Source organism: Vipera ursinii (genome assembly GCF_947247035.1).
Source record: "Vipera ursinii genome assembly, chromosome: 1".
Taxonomy (NCBI): domain Eukaryota; kingdom Metazoa; phylum Chordata; class Lepidosauria; order Squamata; family Viperidae; genus Vipera; species Vipera ursinii.
This window is the reverse complement of record NC_139512.1, coordinates 254,634,990-254,657,494: the sequence shown is the minus strand read 5'-3', so window position 1 is coordinate 254,657,494 and position 22,505 is coordinate 254,634,990. Positions and strand designations below refer to the sequence as shown.

General features: G+C 38.0%; 1 protein-coding gene across 1 annotated transcript in view; it reads left to right on the top strand.

Annotated features, from left to right (window-relative positions):
* The window catches only part of LAMA4 (laminin subunit alpha 4), a 102,003-nt gene extending 80,568 nt beyond the window's left edge, over nt 1-21,435 (top strand). The window contains exons 25-38 of the mRNA XM_083373630.1: nt 505-647; nt 1,887-2,025; nt 3,548-3,685; nt 4,945-5,078; nt 5,767-5,931; nt 7,193-7,346; nt 10,640-10,833; nt 13,509-13,698; nt 14,373-14,528; nt 15,508-15,667; nt 16,477-16,607; nt 17,508-17,601; nt 17,988-18,107; nt 20,530-21,435. Coding sequence (XP_083229756.1) covers nt 505-647; nt 1,887-2,025; nt 3,548-3,685; nt 4,945-5,078; nt 5,767-5,931; nt 7,193-7,346; nt 10,640-10,833; nt 13,509-13,698; nt 14,373-14,528; nt 15,508-15,667; nt 16,477-16,607; nt 17,508-17,601; nt 17,988-18,107; nt 20,530-20,675 — 2,064 coding nt within the window. The 3' untranslated portion in view covers nt 20,676-21,435. The remainder of the gene's footprint in view (nt 1-504; nt 648-1,886; nt 2,026-3,547; nt 3,686-4,944; nt 5,079-5,766; nt 5,932-7,192; nt 7,347-10,639; nt 10,834-13,508; nt 13,699-14,372; nt 14,529-15,507; nt 15,668-16,476; nt 16,608-17,507; nt 17,602-17,987; nt 18,108-20,529) is intronic.
* Nucleotides 21,436-22,505: the final 1,070 nt, after the last annotated feature.

Here is a 22,505-nt window from a genome sequence, read left to right as displayed (position 1 = left end):
AAAATGTGTTTTCCTCTACCCACCATCTCTCTCTACAAATTGTTCTGACTTTACAGACTTCTCATGAAGTATTGTAAGGCATCAGTAAGGCCAGAGATAGAGAGGTATAATGGTTAAAGCATTTGACTTCAGACAGGAACATCAAGGTTCTAGATGAGCCTCAGACTCCAAAGCTCCCAGGGTGAATTGGGCCAGTCACTCTCCCTCAGTGCAACTTACGGTAGCTCGGTTGCTAGATGCTGTTAGGACAGGGGTCTTCAAACTTGGCCCTTTTATGACTTGTGCACTTCAAATCCTAGAATTCCTCAGCCAGGCACGATGGCTGAGGAATTCTGGGAGTAGAAGTCCACAAGTCATAAAAGAGCCAAGTTTGAAGACCCCTGAGTTAGGAAAATAAACACAGAAGAATGCACACTGCTTTTTGCTCCTGAATGAAAGATATATTATAAATTGAATAATTCACTGGATTCTATGCTGTTTTACCTTTATTTTTCTTCATTTCAGATATCTGTCATATATCATAATTCCAAGAAAATGATCCTGGTAGTGGATAGGAGACATATAAAAAGTATGGAAAATGAAAAGAAAAGCATGCCATTTAGTGATGTCTATATAGGAGGAGCTCCTACCGAGATTTTAAAATCTAGGTTGGTTTATAATCGTTCAAAAGGGTGGTTTTTTTTAATTTATATATTGATGTTCATTTATAAATTAAATAAAGCATATAAGGATGTGAATTTAAAATACAGCTATAGAAGGTAGAATTATTTGTGTATCATTGTATTATGCTGTAATGGAGGCAAAGCAGATGACAAGTTATTAGAGAGCATCAGTTTAGTGTACTGAATAATATACACTATAGTCACTTGGGGTGACTATAGTCGGGTGCCTTGGGGTGATTTTGGTTTAGATTTTGGAATAAACAGTGCTACAAAAATTGGCAGCTGTTTGAGATACCCTTCCATCGACTGGGCATCCTCCACTACCTTCAATTCCCAGAATTCTAAGTGGTGGCCATGCTGGCTCAAGAATTTTGGCAACTGAGGTCAACCCATTTGGAGGGCACCTAGGTTAAGAAAAGATACTTCAGCATCTAGCCAAGTGGGGGCCATTTAATGTGTAGTCTATTATACATTCATTTTATGCAATCACCATTCCTCCAATGGAGACACTATTTCCTGATCTGTTGTATACTGCTTGTTTTCAATTTTTGTCCTTTTTTAATCTATACTTGCCAGTGGGGAAAAACATCTCAGATCCTTCAAAAAATTTCAGATCCAGAAATAAATCCACTTGCCAGCTTTGTCTGCATGATATAAAAATGCCCAACTACAGTTTCTCTGGAAGAAGGCAATGCATCATTATAACAGATGCAGCCATGATTTCTGCATTCATGACAGGGCTCTGCACAAAGTTTGGACACATTGCAAGAAATGATCATGATGTAATGTTGTAAACTGCCAGAGAGTGAAGCTTCCCACCAACAGCAGTAGATAAAGTTGTCCATTGTCTAGAATCCTTCAGAGCATCATCAGAAGATGGTTGTGAAGCAGCGGCACTTTGGCCTTTATTCAGTGATCTGCCACTGCTGGTTCACAACAGTAACATATGGAAATACTTATTACTTCTCTTAATTGCTTTATTGTGAGGTGTTGTCCTGCTCTCTCAATTAATTGGACAGCTGTAGTCATGGTTCTCCTCCAATGAACCATTTCAAGGTTACCTGTATTTCTCAGGCTGAATCTAATGGAGAAAGAGAATCTCCTCAGATGTTATTCTTTTCCCGTCTAACAGTACAGTCTACTGTTTTACTTTGCATTGGAGTTATTTAGAATCTACTAGCCATGACCTTTGACTCTCAACAAACATCTGTCATGCCTTCACAGTGGTGTCAGCTCACACCTGGCTATCAGTATACCCTTCAGGGGTTGTATGAAAGGCTTCCAGTTCCAAAAGAAGGACTTCAACTTGTTGGAAGAACCCGGCACCCTGGGTATTGGTTATGGCTGTCCTGAAGAATCACTTGTAAGTATGGAATTGTTCTTTTAAATTCCTCTGTTTTATGGGTTGGTTTTCTGTGGCTTTCAAATGCATATAGTCTTATTTCTGGATCCTTTTTGTGTTTTTTTGTGAATATGTTTGTTTTCTTTCACCAATTTGTATAAAAAGGTAATATTTCTGAGAGCAGTTTTTTCTCTTAATACAATATTATTCCTTTTAAATAAAATAATGGGAAGTGGTATATGCTACAGAATGCAGAATACATCTCTGAAAGAAAAGCAGTGTAATAGATTTTATACAGTCAGATGTTTTGACACTTTAATAAATATTTATGTCTTGTCTTCTTTCACTCCACAGTGAAAGCTTATTTTTAATATGCATACTGTATTTCAGGTATAGTCTCTAACAGTTAACTACAACGGGATGAAAAAAAAATAATTTAGTCTCACCATCTTTTGTGACCAAAAGGCCCACAAAGCAATTTCAAAGAAGAAGAAGAAGAATGTAGGGGCGGTGTAATGTTTCCAAAGTTCTATAATCAAATTCTCACTGTTGTCAGTAGAAGTAGTTTTTACAAATAGGCATTTAAGAATAGTTGACCTAGATTCAGAGATAGATATTAGGATCTTGATGGCACTGAGCTGTACATGTCTCAACTATCCAATCTACCAAGACTTTTTCATTTGAAATTCCTGTAGGTGACATTGACAGTAGACTAGATAAATATTAATATTAGTAATAATATTACCCCCAGTTATGGCACCAACAGAAATAGTAATAGTACTATTATTATTCATCATAGAGTGGTCATCATAGGCCCCTCCATCTTTCAGAGGGCTAAGGAGTCAGCTAGACCAAAGGTCCCCAACCTTTTGGGCATCAGGGACTGATTCCATGGAGAAAGGTTTTTCACAGACCTGAGAGTGCATGGTTTTGTGCTGCTTGCATCCCAGGGATGGGGCTTTGCTTCTTTGTGCGGACCAGTTGCTGGCATGCTGCAACCCAGTAGTGGCCCACAAGGGTTGGGGACCCCTGAGCTAGATTATATTCTTCTTCCTTATTAGCTGTGTGCCATGAGATTGGAAATGGATTTAAGGTCCTCCTTGAAGCTGCTTGATTTTCCAGTCGAGCTATTATCTTCTTTGGAAGGAGTAAAGAAACCTAAGGTGTATGTCCTCAAAATTTGTGTGCCATGAGATTCCAAGTGTCCTTATTCAATAGGACACATTGAGGCACAATTTCAAAAGCACTATTATTGTAGAAGCTAATTTCTTTCCAGCAGCATTTATGTCTGAGTCCCACTGAAAGGAATAATTATAGAGCAGCAGTGTTTGGTGAACTCTGGAAGAGGTTGTCAAGAGTATCTCTGTTACAGTGTGATAAAGAGTTCACACACACTGCTCTGTGATAATCACGTCAACAACATCAGAATCACTGGGCATTTTGGAATGTGATAACTGACTTCTTGGATTCTTCCTGCTATTGTTATTTTCACCTTTTGCTCTCTATTCTCCCTATATGTTCGTTTTGTTTACTTGATGAACAGATGTCCCGCAAAGCATATTTTAATGGCGAAAGCTATATCGCATCCAGCCAGAAAATCTCTCCTTTTCATGCATTTGAAGGCGGCTTTAATTTCCGAACTTTACAGCCTAACGGACTGTTGTTTTATTGCGTCGAAGATGTAAGTCTAGGGGTTTTTTTCCACATACTTTAAATGTATTTTTTAAAAAATAAATATGTTTTCTTTTTAAAGAAAAAAGGTGCTGTTAAAGACATGGTTAAGTCCAGAAAATATATTAAGTGATATAATGGATTAAATCCCATAAACTGCAATCTGGTAAATTTAACCAGAGACACCCCTGAGATACACTGTGACTAATATGATGACTAGGTTTCATAGGACCAACTCATAATTAAAACTTTCACTGGGTTGGGGACAAAGAATTTAAACCTCCCTACTGAGAATATAGTGAAATGGGAAATAGTAAAAAATTATGTGCCTTCAAGTCTATGTTGCCTCTTAGTGACCACTAAGAAGGTAGATCTTCTCCAGCACATAATATTGATATAGATGATGATATAGATGATTTGGGATGATGACAATAATAATTATGTGTGTGTGGATTCAGACACATATGCATATGCACATACATTCAAATTCATCCATATACCCATTTACTTGTACTGTATGATACAAGGCGTTTTCCACAGTGTTTAGGACAATTAGATGATAATCAAACCTTCAATTAATTGAATGTAAAAAATGCATCCTTTCATGGCAAAGGATGAGGTTACCTGAGGGACCTCTTTTTCCAATTTCATCTGTCAATCCCATCAGATCTAGCAGAAAAGGCATGTTACATGTTCTGACACCTAGGAAGCTTCTTCAGGTAGGCCCTAGGCCAGGGGTAGGCAACCCTGGCTCTTTTATGACTCGTGGACTTCAACTCCCAGAATTCTGGGAGTTGAAGTCCACGAGTCATAAAAGAGCCAAGGTTGCCTACCTCTGCCCTAGGCAGTGAGCCTTTTCTGCTGTGGCACCCATGATGTGGAATCTTCTCCCCCTTGAAGTGAGGTTGGCCACATCTCTTCTGATCTTCTAAGGGTCCCTTAAAATCTGGTTATGCCAATAGACCTGGAGCTCGTAGGACACAGGTGAACTAGTGAGTTGGCCCCATTATTATTCACATCCCTTCATCCGCTGCTACTTTGTTTTGCTGTTTTTAAAGTCTTTCTAATGTTTTTAATATTAATAATGGTAATTTAGGTATTTGTTGACTGTTTAGCTTTGTTGTATATCACCCAGAATAGCTTGTTTAGCAAGATGGGTGAAATTGGATGAATTAAAAAAAAATGTAAAAATGTAAAAAAAAAAAGTTAAATGCAAAAAAAAAATCTTCCATTCCCAGCAATAAGAACATGTCCTTTTCTTCTTTTCAGTCAGAAGTGTTCTCTATTTCCATGGAAAAAGGAAATGTGGTATTAAATGCAAAAGGAGTCAAAGTTCAGACAGCAGACAAATCCTTTAATGATGGAAAGGCCCATTTTGTCATGACAACTATCTCACCTGAAAAGTAAAGTTGTAAAATATGTTTCTTCTGACTCACACCTAATCATACATAGATATCATTATTCTGCATTTGTTGGAATATCAAGTGCAACTTTATTATTATCAGAATAAGTTAAGAAAATTAGGGGGGGAAAGAACTTTTGTTCTTGTGTCCAATACTTGTTGGACACTTGATCTTCATACAAGAATATCATTAAGCTTTCTTTAACACTCAATAAGTACTCCTGGTGTACAAGTATACGAGTAAAGGCTGCCAGTATCATTAGACCCAAACTAAATGTCTGTAGCAATCCTGCCATGACACACATAGCATTTATGTGGATCCGCAACCATGGGCAAAATTGAGAATTTGAACTTTAGGGGAACAAGTTGGGACAAGGCAGAGGTTTCCTTCATGCACTAGTCCTACATCTCTGGAAAATTAAAGTTATTAATTTTGAATTCCTGCACCTCTTTATCAAAAATGTTTGTAAGGCATCTTGGCTAAAACCTATTAAACTAAATTATATATTACCAGAAGCAGGTCAAAGCTGAGACACAGATTAGGGAACACTCTCCTATGTCGATGCTGCCACCTAGTGAGTCATTCATCAAATTCAACATTCAAGAAATAACAGCTAGCAATGAGACATTTTCGCACTTGTCAACAAGTTCCTTTAAAGATTTCCTCATGAGATCTATGTTCTCTGCAGGTTTGAACTTTTGGTAGATGAAAAAAGACAAAGCAAAAATAATCCAGCAAAGGATACAACTGAGAGAAAGCCTGTAAGCACCAAGAAATTCTACTTTGGGGGTTCACCCCTCAGTACACAATTAGCAAACTTTACTGGCTGCATAAGCAACGCCTATTTCACAAGGTAAGTACATTTTGACTTCTTTGGGTCCTTTGCTTGAGCCAGGATATTGCTGCCTGAAGTGGGGAGGGGGTTACTTCCTTTTTTTAAATTAATATTTTTCTGTACTGTACTGTAAGTGATTATTAGTTCTTCTTTTAAAGGAAAGTTTTTCTTTTATTGGGGAAAAAACAATGAACTCACTATGAGGTAATAGCTTAATTTATTAAAAGCGCCCCAAAGGTCATATAATAACAAACAGGTTTTAGAGTTCTCCAAAATCCTTCATTAAGAGAGTTTTATAAAACATCATGAGGGAGGAGATGAGAAACAGATAGTTTCTAATATATATTGAGTCAAAACCTTAAGATATTTAAAAAAATATATAACTTTGCCTAGAAGTAAACCTATTAAAAATAATTGGTTGCCCCTGTGATTTATGTGTGAACGGAATTAGGCTTTATCAGTATTAAGCAGCTTTTATGTTGCACTTTGGACAAATGAGAATACGAAACAAATTATGTTGATCCTGATTGTCTGACTATCTATCTATCTAGCTGCAGTTTTCCAGCTTTGCTCCAAGGCTTATGCAAAATATATGTTTCTTGTCATTAAAAATTAGTCATCATGAAAACCACAGCAGATTTAATTCATTACGAAATACGAGATTAATTTTAAGCAAAAATGCTAAATTTAAGCCAAATTGGCTATCATCACTTCAACTTACATTTCAGATAAGCAAAATTTCTAAAAACACGAGAAAAATCCAGCTGGATCACACCAAAACCCATTTATCCAAAATGCTGTGTCATCCAGTGGTCATCTGAAAATACAATATTATGGGTAGGAGGTCAATTGCCTATTTCTCCTTGCAAAACCTGAATGTTTCATTGAATGTCATAGTTTTAACTGCTCTCTTTTAAAAAGTCACTTTAGTTACAACAGAACAGTATCTGGGACCTCTCTGAGAGTTATTACTGCCTATGATCTAATGCAGCGTTTCCCAACCTTAGGAACTTGAAGATGCGTGGACTTCAACTCCCAGAATTCCCCAGCCAGCTATGCTGGCTGGGGAATTCTGGGAGTTGAAGTCCACGCATCTTCAAGTTCCTAAGGTTGGGAAACGCTGAGCTAATGCACTCTTATCAATGATACTGCTAAAGTGTAAAGATCCACTCAATTGACAACGCAAGAAATATTTTTCTGATGACAGTAGAAGATCTATCAGTCTCAATATATATGCAAAGTCAAAATTAGTTTAATAATAACCTTCTCTTTTAAATAGATTAGATCGAGATATTGAGGTGGAAGACTTCCAACGCTATCCTGAGAAAGTTCATGCCTCTCTTTATGGATGTCCAGTGGAATCCCCTCCAGCTGCCCTTTTTCATAAAAAAAGAAAAAATTCCTCCAAAGCCAAGGAAAGCCACAGCAAAAGGGTGAGTGAGCGTCCACATCTGCCTTACAGCTTTCTAGACAGGAACTAATGCTAACCAATAGCAAACCTCTTTGGGCCAGTTGTGCAGATTCTAAACCTTTTTTAATTGAAATACACTTCAGGGTAAATTTATCTTGTCTAAAAGTTATAATTTTTAACAAATTGGCCAGTGTTAAAAAAGAAAAAGAACTGCAGTACACTGCAGTCTTACTAATATAGTCCACATTACTTTGATTTAATACATTTCCCATATACTTTACTTCATTATTAATGGCATTTACAATCCTGCTTTTACCTATGAACAAGCATTTAAAAAGTATATAAATTTCATTTTTAATGAATTTATCAAGTACAGGTGAAACTCAAAAAAATAGAATATCGTGCAAAAGTTCATTTATTTCAGTAATGCAACTTAAAAGGGGAAACTAATATATGAGATAGACTCATTACATGCAAAGCAAGATAGTTCAAGCCGTGATTTGTCATAATTGTGATGATTATGGCATACAGCTCATGAAAACCCCAAATCCACAATCTCAGAAAATTAGAATATTACATGCAATCAATAAAACAAGGAGTGTACATAGAACAATATCGGACCTCTGAAAAGTATAAGCATGCATATGTACTCAGTACTTGGTTTGGGCCCCTTTTGCAGCAATTACTGCCTCAATGCGGCGTGGCATGGAAGCTATCAGCCTGTGGCACCGCTGAGGTGTTATGGAAGCCCAGGATGCTTCAATAGCGGCCTTCAGCTCTTCTGCATTGTTCGGTCTCATGTCTCTCATCTTTCTCTTGGCAATGCCCCATAGATTCTCTATGGGGTTCAGGTCAGGCGAGTTTGCTGGCCAATCAAGCACAGTAATCCCACGGTCATTGAACCAGGTTTTGGTGCTTTTGGCAGTGTGGGCAGGTGTCAAGTCCTGCTGGAAAATGAAGTCAGTGTCCCCATAAAGCTTGTCTGTGGAAGGAAGCATGAAGTGCTCCAAAATCTCCTGGTAGATGGCTGCGTTCACCCTGGACTTAATGAAGCACAGTGGACCAACACCAACAGATGACATGGCTCCCCAAATGAACACAGACTGTAAACTTCACACTGGACTTCAAGCATCTTGCAGGGGGTGCCTCTCCATTCTTCCTCCAGACTCTGGGTCCTTGGTTTCCAAATGAGATGCAAAAGTTGCTCTCATCAAAAAAGAGGACTTTGGACCACTGAGCAACAGACCAGGTCTGTTTTTCTTTAGCCCAGGTAAGATGCTTCTGACGTTGTTTGTTGTTCAGGAGCGGCTTGACAAGAGGAATACGACATTTGTAGCCCATGTCCAGGATCTGTCTATGTGTGGTAGCTCTTGATGCACTGACTCCAGCCTCAGTCCACTCCTTGTGAAAGTCCCCAACACTTTTGAATGGCCTTTTCCTGACAATCCTCTCCAGGCTGCGGTCATCCCTGTTGCTTGTGCACCTTTTTCTTCCACACTTTTCCCTTCCACATAACTTTCTATTAATGTGCTTTGATACAGCACTTTGAGAACATCCAACTTCTTTTGCAATTATCTTTTGAGGCTTTCCCTCCTTATGGAGGGTGTCAATGATGGTTTTTTGCACAACTGTCAGGTCAGCAGTCTTCCCCATGATTGTGATTCCTACTGAACCAGACTGAGAGACCATTTAAAGGCTCAGGAACCCTTTGCAGGTGTTATGGTTTAATTAGCTGCTTAGAGTGGGACACTTTGAGCCTAGAATATTACATCTTTTCACAATATTCTAATTTTCTGAGATTGTTGATTTGGGGTTTTCATGAGCTGTAAGCCATAATCATCACAATTATGACAAATCACAGCTTGAACTATCTTGCTTTGCATGTAATGAGTCTATCTCATATATTAGTTTCCCCTTTTAATAATAATAATAATAATAAGTTGGAAGGAACCTTGGAGGTCATCTAGTCCAACCCCCTGCTCAGGCAGGAAACCCTATACCATTTCAGGCAAATGGCTGTCCAGTCTCTTCTTAAAAACTTCCAGTGTTGGAGCATTCACCACTTCTGGAGGCAGGTTGTTCCACTGGTTAATTGTTCTAAATGTCAGGAAGTTTCTCCTTAGTTCTAGGTTGCTTCTCTCCTTGACTAGTTTCCATCCGTTGCTTCTTGTCCTGCTTTCAGGTGCTTTGGAGAATAGCTTGACTAAGATGCATTACTGAAATAAATGAACGTTTGCCCGATATTCTAATTTTTCGAGTTTCACCTGTAGTTAAGGCTAGGTACTTGGGGAAGTAATGGACTCCATTTTACCTACTGTTTTCCCTTTGGGTTGCTTGTTGGTGAATTTCTATGTATGTATATGATGGGAAGCCCAAGATCAGCAGCTTATGTTCTGCTCTGAGCTGCATGATCTGGCAAGAAAGCAAAGACTGGAGCAGTTGGCAGCATTCAAAGCCAAGGCCCAACTGTCTCTCCCCCAGGAATTCCATGGGGATTAATCTTCTAGTGGGCTTTTCTCCAAATTCAACCCATTTTCAAACTTGGTCTTTCTTTTCTTTTCTTTTCTTTTTTGCCAGCTTCTACCACCACACCACATTTAGCCCTGTTATTTTCAGTTGGCGGGGTGGCTTATCAGCAGGTTCTCCTGCTGATGGAGCCAGAGTTCTGAATCTTTTTCCAACATTCCATCAGGTTGGAACAAATCATATAAAGATGGTAGTAATGGGAAAAAACTTCACCTATCAAAGATTAAATGTGGCCTGTTTGAGGAGTTCTTAAATTATACCTTTGCTCTGTTTTGGCACCTGCCTGTGCAGTTTTGTTATTACTCACAGCTAATTCACCCAAATAGCATGACAGTGGAGATCAGATCTCGGCCACATGTACTGAAAAAGAGAATGTCGGCTGGTGGCCCCCAGGGGGAGGGCCTTCTCTGTGGGCGCTCCGGCTTTGTGGAACCAGCTGCCGGTTGAGCTCCGGATGGCACCGGATCTCCGCTCCTTCCGTCGCGGGTTAAAGACCCATTTATTTGAACAAGCTGGCCTGGCCTGATGGGGAATCACTTAGGGTTTTAATATTTATATATATTTTTATTGTTTTTATTGTGGGCAATAATTTAATTCTTTTTTAATTTTTTAATTTTTGTAGTTTTAAGATATGCCCTGTTCACCGCCCTGAGTCCTTCGGGAGAAGGGCGGTATAAAAATTTAATAAATAATAATAATAAATAATATAGAAATGTATGCAGAATGAAAGCTGCCTGTTCAGCAGCACTTTACTGATTACATTTACTTATTTGTTTGTTTGTTTATTAGGCTGAAAAAAATAAAAAAGGAACATCCCCTTTCTCATCTACTACGAATAAAAGAGAACAAGAACTGAGAAATCAGAGGGACCCACACTGCCACTTCTCCGATAATCCGAAAGCAACTGAACAGGCCTATCTCTTTGGTGGGACAGCAAATAGCCGGCAAGAGTTTGATTACTTACCAGAGGATTTCTATGAAAGGTACAGTAATCACAATGTAATGTACTTATAAAATATGAAATAATGATTCATATATTTGCAAATTATTAAATTAATTTATGTTGCCTGACTCCAAAACAATTCTGGATAGCTCACGATGTAAACAATACAAAATACAATATAACACATAAAAGATTACTATCCTCCTATCTATCTATCTATCTATCTATCTATCTATCTATCTATCTATCCACATACATACACATATATATACATAAACACACATTGATACATCATCATTTTACCCATTGTCTATTCACTGCAGGATGAAAGCCTCTTGCATGTATACATACATATATACAAGAATGTTTCTAACAAGGAGACCACATCCATCCTACTGCAAAGCCAGATATTCAAGGCTTTCTGGAATACCATCATAATGGGGGCCACACAAATTTGTGAAAGATGTCATTCTAGAGCAGAGGTCCCCAATCATTTGGGCACCAGGGACTGGTTCCATGGAGAAAGGTTTTTCCATGGACCAGAGATTGCATGGTTTTGTGTGCTGCCTGCATCCCACAGCTGGAGCTTTACTTGTTTGTGTGGACTGGTTGCTGGCATGCTACAGCCCGGTACTAGAACAGGGGTTGGGGCCTTGGTGGAGCAGTGGGCTAATGCCTCCTTAAGTAACACCAGCTGCCTGCAATTAGTGCAGGTTCGCATCCCACCAGGCTCAAGGTTGACTCAGCCTTCCATCCTTCCGAGGTAGGTAAAATGAGGACCCAGATAGTTGGGGGCAATAAGCTGACTTTGTAATAATGCCGCTTGGGGGGGGGAGCCCTAATAAGCAGGCATATACATAAAATGAAGGCTATTGCTAAGCACATTGGTTTGTGCTTAAATTGTAAGCCGCCCTGAGTCTTCGGAGAAGGGTGGGATATAAATGGGATTTTAAAAAAAATAGAGGACTGGTGTTGCAACATAAAAGGCACAGTACCTGGTTCCTGACAGAAAGTGTTATGTAATTAAGGAGAACCAGAGCAAGCCAACTTTGTCAGCATTTACAAGATGAGCAAAAACTGTTGAAGATACCCTGGTCCCTCCAGTAACCAGACCCTATGCTACGTAGGGCTTTATAGGCAATAATCAGTACCTTGAATTGCTCTCAGAAGCACACTGGCAACCAATGCAGCTCACAAATCAGTGGTCCAATATGAGCATACCAAGACATACCCATCACTCTCCACTCCACAGTTTCCAAGTGGTCTTCAGGGATAAATCCATATAAAACATAGAGCAGTAGCGTTCCTCACCCAAATCTTTTCCCACGTGTCCATTGTAATAACTTCCTGGATGTTTTGGGCCCATTTTATCATACAATCCTTAACAAGTTCTGCTTCTGAATCAATCTCTATCAGCGCAAGATATATCCGTTTAATATGTGCTGGTCCCTGGTTTCTAATTTGCTTTATCAGATTTTCATCAGTCATTGTAAAACCATTTTTCTGATCTTCTTTCCACCTGGCCCGTAACTGAGTATATTGAAACCAGTTTTGAACAACCTTCTCGCAAGAGGCTATATGATTTCAAACACCAGACATTTCTTTCCAAACTTAGGATCTCCTTGTACGTAGTCACATCATGTTTGAAACCAGCATGTATATTTTCTATTGCGTGTTTTGGAATTGCCCACAGTGGTATCTTGCAATCTAACTTATGTCTGTACTTCTTCCAAACTCTCAGCAATGCCTGTCTTAAAATATGCACTCTAAACACATTGTCTACCTTCTTGTCATACAACAAATATGCATGCCAGCCAAACAACAAATCATGGCCCTCAAGATTTAATAATCTCTCTTGCGTCAAATTAATCCAATCACTTATTCCTACTAATGCAGCAGCTTCATAATATAGTTTAAGATTGGGCATTTTAAGCCCACCTCTCTCACGAGTATCCTGCATAATCTTAAGTTTAACTCGTGGCTTTTTCCCTGCCCACACAAATTTATTGATACCTCGCTGCCATTCCTCCAAATTAGAATCTTTCTTAAGAATCGGTATCATTTGAAATAGAAATAAAAATTTAGGCAGGACATTCAAGCATAGGAAAAAAGATCTCCACAGCATCACTTGGCTGACTCAGGTCAAGAATACAGTATATAGATAATCCTCAACTTATGACCATTCATTTAGCAACTATTTGAAGCTACAGCAGCCCTGAAATAAGTGACTTATGACTGGTCATCACACTTACAACCATAGCTGTATCTCTGCAGTCACATGAAAAAAAATTGGCCACTTGGCATCTGGCATGTATTTACAATGATTGCAACATCCCAGGATCACACAATCACCATTTGTAACCTTTCCAGGGGGCTTTCAACAAGTGAAGTCCACGGGGAAAGCCAGATTCACTTAATGACCATCTAATTCACTCAACCATGATGATTCATTTAACTACAGAGCAAAAATGTTCTAAAATTGGGCATGACTCATTTAATGACTTAATGATATGTAGCAACAGAAGCTCCAGTCCCCACTGTTGGTCACATTTCGGGGATTACCTGAAACTGGATATATCAGTTATCACAAATAAAAGCTCTGCTTATTGTTGACATTACAAATTGTTTTCTGGAAGCAGCATTTCATTTCTTCTTCAGCTTGGGAATGGAAATCAATCTCTCTTTCACAGAAAAATGCCATTTTTTGTTTACCAGATCTCAGTTCTCCATTAGTCTAAAGACTCGTTCATCCCATGGAATGATTTTCTACATTGCTGATCAAGCAGAGGAACATTTCATGGCCCTCTTTATTGCCCATGGACGACTTATTTATATGTTCAATAGAGATCACCAGAAATTAAGAATTCGAACCCAAGAGAAGTACAATGATGGGCAGTGGCATAACGTAAGTTGAAATTGAATGATGCAGGTAGAATCTTGATAAGCTTGCAAAAAGTTTAGTTTATCCCAAAATAAGTATATTTATAAATTGGTACTTAATTGAAGTTTTAATGCAATAAAACATTGCACCTTCCAAAGATCAGGAATAAAACAGGTCATCTTCCATATGCAGTTTCTCTATCAAAATGTTATAGAGAAAAATAATTAACTTTATCCAAATCCTTTTGCATACTTCTGGAGAAAGTATTTTAATTTTTGTCATATCTTTATCTTTTAAAATATTGGAAAGTACACCAATAGTAATGCAACAATAAAGATAAAAATAAGGAATAAACACCAACTAAAGCTAAAGAGTAACAACTCACAATGAAAATACAATCCAATATAAACCTGTGTCTATGCTGCGTATCTGTTCAGAAATAAGTGTCTTACACACTGCACTGAGAGAACCAGCTTGCTATTTTTATTACTTTACTAAATGGCAAATGTTTCCTTTTCACACTAAATTTAAAAAAAATGGAAATACTAGGAAAATCTCAACAGCCTTTTCTATTTAAATTGAAAAATGTGCACAGGATAGAAGACTAGCTCTCACAATATTCTCTGAGCAAATTACAATGGCATATTTTCCATTATCCTTAACATAAACATGTTGTTGTGGTTGTTTTTTTTAAAAAGGTAATGTTTGTTCGAGAGAAGAATATTGGTCGTTTGATTATTGATGGCCTCAGAGTACTAGAAGACAGTCTTCCTTATTCTGATAACACATGGCCAGTTACTACTCCTTTCTACATAGGGGGTGTGGCACCAGGAAAAGCTGCAAAAAATATCCAGGTAAATACATTTTTTCTACAATAAACGTCTCTCTTTGTGCATGTATTTGTGAGACAGTTAATAGAATCTTAGTTGGAAGGAGGCATAGAGATCATCTACCTCAACAATCCCTCATTAGTTCAGGTCACAAGAGCATCTCTTGATAGATGAACATCCGGCCTGTTTGAAGCCCAGTAAATAACTCACTGCCATGCATGTGGCAGCCTGTTCCACTGGCTGACAACTTGTATAGTCAGAAAGTTCTTCCTATCCTGAACTTCCTTCATCGTAGTTTTAACTTTTGATTCTGCTCTTAGACAGAGACTCCTTAACTTACGATCACATTTGGGACCAGAATTTCCATTGCTAAGTGAGGCAGTGGTTAAGTGAGTTACACCCGATTTTACAAGCTTTTTGCCAGTTGTTAAATGAACCATTGCAGTTAAGTGAACAATGCAGTCATTAAGCAAATCCAGCTTTCCCTACTGACTTTGCTTGTCAGATATCATCTGCGAAGGTTGCCCATGATGATCTTATGACCATAGGACGCTACAGGATTCACAAATACGTGATGGTTGCCAAGTGCCTGAATTTTGATCATCTGACTGTGGGGATGTTGCAATGGTTGTAAGTGTGTGGACTGATCACAAAAAGTAGCATTTTTCAGTACCATTGTAACTTCAAACAGTCACTAAACAAACGGTTGCAGTGACTGCAGTGTTTCTCAACCTTTTTAATTTTAAAATGTGTGGACTTCAACTTTCAGAATTTTCCAGCCAGCATGTTAGATGGGAATTTCTGGGAGTTGAAGTCCACATGTCTTAAAGTTAACATGGTTAAGAAATACTGCAATAGAGAATCTGTTGATTAGCCTGCTATTATTAAGCCTTCTTCACCTTGCTTCTGTCTTGGCTTCCTTTTTTATATAGAAACACATGGCTATATAAAAAAAATTAAAAATGAAAGTTTTTATCTGTTTCAATTCTGTTTGTTTCCCTAGATTAACTCTGTGTACAGTTTTAGTGGTTGTCTTGGCAGTCTACAGCTCAACGGAAAGCCAGTCACTTCTCCTTCACAGACCTTCAGTGTAACACCTTGTTTTGAAGGACCATCAGAAGAAGGAACCTATTTTTCATCAGAAGGGGGCTACATTATACTAGGTAGGGAGTTGTTTTTGTGGTATTAGTGGTGGTTCTTAAACCTTTAGATTAATGCCTATGGTTACTGATGCAAAGAGATGGGAAAATGTATACTTAGAGTTAACCAATTAGTTATTTTTAAATTATTCAGGATGTTCTGTTATATTCCTGGCATAGAGCAGACTAATTTTCCAAACACCTTTGCATTACATCAAAGGCAGAAATTCTTATATAGTGTAAACAGTATTATCTTGCTTGTTTTCTGATCTAGTTGAGACCAGAATATAAGTTCTCAAAACCTAATGCTCTCCATATGTATAAAGACAATTAAACCCCAGAATGCCAATTAAAATATTGGCTGGAATTCTGGGTTATAGTTTCCAATATTTGGGTGGACAGCATTACATTAGGGGAGAAATTAACACAATACTATAATTTTACCTTAGCTCAAGTAGAGGAGATGCAAATTATCACTAAACGTTATTAGGTATACAGTGGCTTGTTGGATGAAACCATATCAAGACTATGAGAATTATACTGGGCATTGCCTCATTAACACAAGTTAACCATCAGCAGATTTCAAGTTGAGAATCTGCTAAGTATATGAAAGCAAGAAGTATACAGCTTATCTAAATGAAGCTACCTGAAATAAGAAATTTAGCGTACAGTATTAAAGAATTGCTTAGAGTCACTGAAATTTACAAAACACTTTCAAATTTTCAGACTTAAAAGAGAGGAACAGGATCTTTAGTTATTGCTTCATCTTCTACAGTGTGTGAGTAAGTTCACATTTAACTTTAAATAAAACATTTTGTGACTTTTCCTTGCAGATGAATCATTTAGCTTGGGCCTGAAATTCGAAGTTGTTTTTGAAGTCCGCCCTCGGAGTAATTCTGGAATATTAATGCATGCACATAATGTAAATGGAGAGTTCCTGAACATACATATGAAACAGGGACAGGTATGAGGAAGGACCAACCACTCCTCCCCTATTTTTACAGTATATTCTGATCTTTCAAAACCAGAGGCTCCACTTTTTTGTCAAGCACCCCGTGCTCCTTATTTTTAATATCAGCAAGTTCCAATTTCTGAAGTAATATTAAAGTGGTATCATTTTTACAGCATGTTCCAAAAATATCTCTGCTCGATTTAAACATGTGTGGATAGCTGAGGGTTTTTAAAACTAAGTGGAACTAAGGGGGGGGGGGAACCCATAGAATCTCCAAGAGCAAATAAATAAATCTTTTTATGATAAATAGAAGCTTAGGGAAATGCCCTCCCTTTTAAAGATTTTATAACGTAATGTATTAGTGCTCATTGGTTCTGAGAATCAGCAAGCTCCCTATTGCACTTAAAAATAAATGTTGCAAATAACTGTTTTGAAAGCTATAGTAGTGCACTTAATATTAGCTTAATAGAGCACATTCACACTTTATTTTTACCTGTTCCTGACCTGTCCTACTGTTATCTTAACTCTAATCAGTCTTTGGGGGGGAAAACCTGTCTGGATTAAGAAACTCATACCCCCAGGGGGTGCGAACACCCCTGACTGGGTACTCCTGCTCTATAACATACCGTTCAAGTATTCACAACATAATCATAATCCTACCTATCCAACAATAACTCATTGAATCTGATAGGCCCTTCTCCATACTCAAATTGCATGTATAATTTGCACCATAAGAGTAAGAAATAAATCAGCCTTCCTTATCTGAGCACCAAAGCACAGGGGAAGAATATTAATAGAATATTATTTCTATTATAAGCCTTGAGGGTGGTGAAAAACATTTTGTTTTAATTTTTTAAGATAACACGTTAGATAATATTAAGATTCTAAAGTTGAACTCCATCACTTCACCAGGTTATTGTGAAGCTAAACAATGGCATTAAAGATTTCTCAACTTCAGTTACACCAAAGCAAAGTCTCTGTGATGGCAGATGGCACAGAATTGCAGGTGAGTCAACACCACAAGTTTTGTAATCAAGGTGATTATGGACTATTTCTTTAGTTCAAACTATCTAAGACAGGGTTCCCCAACCTGTGGTCCATGGACCGGTACTGGGCTACGGCATGCCAATGACTGGTCCGCACAAAAAAGGAAAACCCCATGCGTAATATGCAGGCAGCACACAAAACCACGCCCCCTCCAGTCCACGGAAACACCTCTCTCCACGTAACTGATCCCTGGTTTCCAAAAGGTTGGGGACCTCTGATCTAAGATATTGAAGAAGCCTTAGCCAGGGCATAGTAGACAAGTAGGTACAGTATTTTCAAAACTTTTTAATCTGGTGGTTTGGGATATGAAAATAATTTATTATCCTCTTCTGTTTTTCATAATAGTTATTAGAGACGCTAATGTGGTACAACTAGATGTTGATTCAGAAGTGAATCATGTAGTGGGACCATTAAACCCAAGAGCAATTGATCACAGAGAGCCCGTATTTGTTGGAGGAGCACCAGGTAAGATTATTATCACTTTATTTTTAAGTTAAGACAATGAACTGTTTAACGTGTTTGAATTTATTAGCCATCCAATTCCAAATAACTCTTTAAAGTGAAAAATATTCTATAAGTGTTCTTCATTCATACTGACGTTCAAAACAGTACCCAAAATTATTGCTTTGTTTTAAGGGCTATATAATTTCCAACAGAAAACATGGGCATTATTGAGAACTTGGTGTTTAATGCAGCATTTCTTTGATAAAGCAGGGTACTTTGTAAACATGTATTGTAAGAACATTTATTTCTTATGTCCAAAAAGAATGTTGCTATCAGGGGTGTTAACTACTTAGTGCTCTAGTCATTTAAAATCTTTATGATTTAGATTTTGAATTATCTTTATGATTAATTTCCCACATGTACTGGATGCATGTAAAGATATGTCTATGTGCCTTGAATATCTATTAATACTACTAAATAATTAAATATGCTAATAGAATCTTTGGCATAATTCATCACAAGGGAAAATCAGAAGCCAAAGATTTTATAAACAATAAAACCCGCAAATCTGCTACCTACCAAATCTGCTACGAGCCGTGGTGGCACAGTGGTTAGAATATAGTACTGTATTGCAGGCTAACTCTGCCTACTGCCAGGAGTTCAATCCTGACTGGGTCAGGGTTGACTCAGCTTTTCATCCTTCCAAGGTTGGTAAAATGAGGACCCAGATTGTTGGGGATAAGATGCCGACTCTGTAAAGGGTGATTTAAAGCAGTATGAAGCAGTATATAAGTCTAAGTGCTAAAAGTGCTAAGTGCTATTTTAAAAGCCTTTCAATGATTTTCAGGCCAACAGTATCTACTAATCAGTGTGTCTGTGTCTGTCTTTGTGTGTGTGTGTGTGTGTGTGTGTGTGTGTGTGTGTGTGTGTGTGTGTTCCTTGGAGCCAATTGTGACTCCAAGCAATTGCCTGAGCAAGTGCCTGCAATTTTCTTGGCAAGATTTCAGAAGTGGCTTGCCATTCTGATATTAAACTGTTAACTTGAATTAAACTTCCAAATCAAAGGCTCACACAGCTCTAGCATCAATTTTCAGCACGTTTCCTCCCACCCTGACTCTGGAAAAATGAGCATATTTACAAAACATTTGGCTCCAGCCATTCACTCTTTCTGTTTCCCAAGAATGCCTATAAAATCATTGGGTTTGAAAATACAGATAGTGTTCGACTTATGACTTCAATTTATGTTGCTAAGCAAGACAGTAAAGTGAATTTTGCCTCATTTTATGACCTTTCTCTCCACAGTGGTTAAACCAATCACTACAGTTGTTAAGTTAGTAATACAGTTGTTAAGTGAATCTGGCATCCCAACTGACTTTGTCAGAAGGTCGCAAAAGATGATCACATGACCCCAGGACACTGCAACTGACATAAATTATATGACAGTTGTCAAGTGTACAAATTCTGATCATGTGACCATAGGGATGCTACAACAGCCGTAAGTGTGAAAATAATCAGGCCACTTTTTTCAGTGCCGCTGTAACTTCAAATGGTCATTAAACAAATGGTTGTAAGTCAAGAACTACCTGTAAAGCCAATTTTGGAAGACAGTGGCTTTAGAAGATGGCTTTGTGATATTTTTATTTTAAAATAAACAATCAGTTGAAAATTAAATATGGCAGAGCAACTGGAAAGAGCTTTAAGAAACATTTCCATCCTTTTGAGTAGGAGTTTCCTGAACTTGAGTTTTCTGTGAAGCTTCTGGAGGATGACTACCTCTTTCTGTCACATCCTCTTTCTAATGCAGACATGTCAAACACAAGGCCCGGGGGCCAGATCAGGCCCGCGAAGTGGTTTCATGTGGCCCGCGAAGCCATCCTGGAAACAGTGAGGGAACAGCCCCCACTGCCTTGGCCCCGGCCCAGAGACTCTCCTTCTGCCAGAGACCCCCAGATCTGTCCCACTCCTGCCCAGGCCCCCCTAGGCACCCTTGATGCGAACGATGTAGAGCTGGCCATGCCCACCCAGTAGGCCATACGCACTCTACTAGACCACGCCCACCTAGTAGGCCACGCCCACCCTGGCCATACCCACCCGGCCCCTTGAGGGCAACCGCAATGCTGATGCGGCCCTCAATGAAATTGAGTTTGACACCCCTGTTCTAATGTCTTTTCCCGGATCCAATCTATAACCTTCTTTTCTTCTTTCAATTAACTTTAGAATGTCTAATACTTTTTAAATAAAAAGTAGCATTTATTAAAAATAAAAAATAATAGAAAACAACAGAAGTGCTACTAAGCTGAGCTTAGAACAGAAGCGGTACTAAGTGTGTGTTAAAAGTTTCATATTTTGGTTAAAAACATTTCCAGCATAAACTTGCATTTTTAGACGCTGTAATGTCACTTGTGAACAATTTGTTGCTAATAGTGTTTTAATTTCTTCACAGAAGCTTTCCTGACATTCAGCCTGACCACACATAATTCGTTTACTGGATGCATCCGTAATTTTATGATTGATGAAAGGCCAGTGATTTTCAGTAAGGCAGCTTTGGTCAGTGGCGCTGTGAGTATCAACATATGTCCTGCTCTGTGAAAGACCGATACTACAAAACTAAAGGATATACGCAGGACTGAAGAAGCAGCAAAAGCTCTGCGGAGTTCAACTTTCAATATCAGAAGAATTAAAATATATCACTCATTTTAAATACATGATACAGCATAAAGCTTGCAATCATTAGGAGAGCTTTGTACACTTTTTCTTTTAAAAAAATGCAGATTCTTAACCTCAGTGGTGGGATTCAGCTAGTTTGTACCACTTCGGCAGAACCGGTAGCTATTTTTTTGTTGCCCAGGCCCAGAATGGACTTCCAGAAGCAGCATCCACACAGAGAACCGGTTGTTCACGTATTTGAATCCCACCACTGCCTAACCTGTATTAGAAAAGAAACATCTCTGCAGTATTCTAACGGAGGGGGGGGTGAAAGTGACCAACCCAGTGAGCAGAAATATAATTGCACTACAGTACAGTAATGATCACAGGCATGCCTGACTCTGCATTTGCCAACATTTCAGGAGCAGATGACTCAGTAGCTGTGGGTTTCAGCTTCAATCCACTAGAAATCATTTCATGCCATTAGAAGTTTGATAATCTTCTGTTGGAATGTCCAGGTGCTGTGTCTTGGGATAAGTTAATTTTGTTCATGGTGTGCTTTGCTTCATGTATCTTACAGAATAAACTATATAACAGACATGTTTCACTAAAACAGTATCTCCAGAGTTTCCTTTGCCTATATTTTTTTGTTCCAATATGGTAAAGTGGTATGGGTTTTGTTCAATTTCTAAAACCCACTGAAACCCTACACATTTTAAAACCGTTATAATCTGCTTCTACACATAACAAATAAATTGATCCATTAACAAAAATATTTTATGCAGCTTTTATTTGTCTATATATCTATTTATATTACACAATACTAACTTTAGTGGTAGTTATAAGAAAATCAGGTTCTCACCCTATGAAGAAGTTATTGTAAGAAATGAAGTTATATACCAGTATTCATTAAAGTAATTTTAGAGAGAAAGGTGATATTTAACTATAGTAACTTTGATTTTAACATTTTTCTCAAACAATATTCAATCTTGACAATAGATGAATTGCACATGCTTTTAAAACTAATTAAAATGTTCAAAATTCCAAATTGCAGACCTACAATCCAAATTTATAGCATTCATTTGTTCATTTTTCTACAGTGATATTAGAAGCAATGGCAGTTGACATAAAACATGTTTTTAAATAAAATTAAACAATATGAAAGAAACAAAATGTTGTTTTATAAAAAAAAATTCTGGTGTAGACTTGTTCATAATACTTAACATTAAACAAAAAACCCTGATTATTATAGGAATTAGTCCTCCCAAACATGAATTCAGATTGTTAATAAATATATGTCTAATCCAGGGGTAGGCAACCTTGGCTCTTTTATAACTTGTGGACTTCAACTCCCAGAATTCCTGAGCTGGCTCAGGAATTCTGGGAGTTGAAGTCCACGAGTCATAAAAGAGCCAAGGTTGCCTTCCCCTGGTCTAATCTCCTCCAGTTACAAACTTCTTTCCACACATAACAGACTTATCCTCTGTTACTAATCTAATAAAGGTGATTGAGACAGAATATAGGATGTGTGTATACACAGAGATAGATACTAGGGACAAGTGAGCTTCCACCAAAATGTATCTTTGGATGGGATTACGTTTCCTAAAATTATCTGCATGTAGAACTAATACAGAACAGATACATTTATACTTAAGAGCATTAGTACTTTTATACTATCACTATTTTTACTCCCCAGTATTTCCAAGCATAATGCTAACAGCTTCTGTTCTGTTAGCTTGCAGAGTCCACAAGTCATTCAGTGATTGCCTCCAG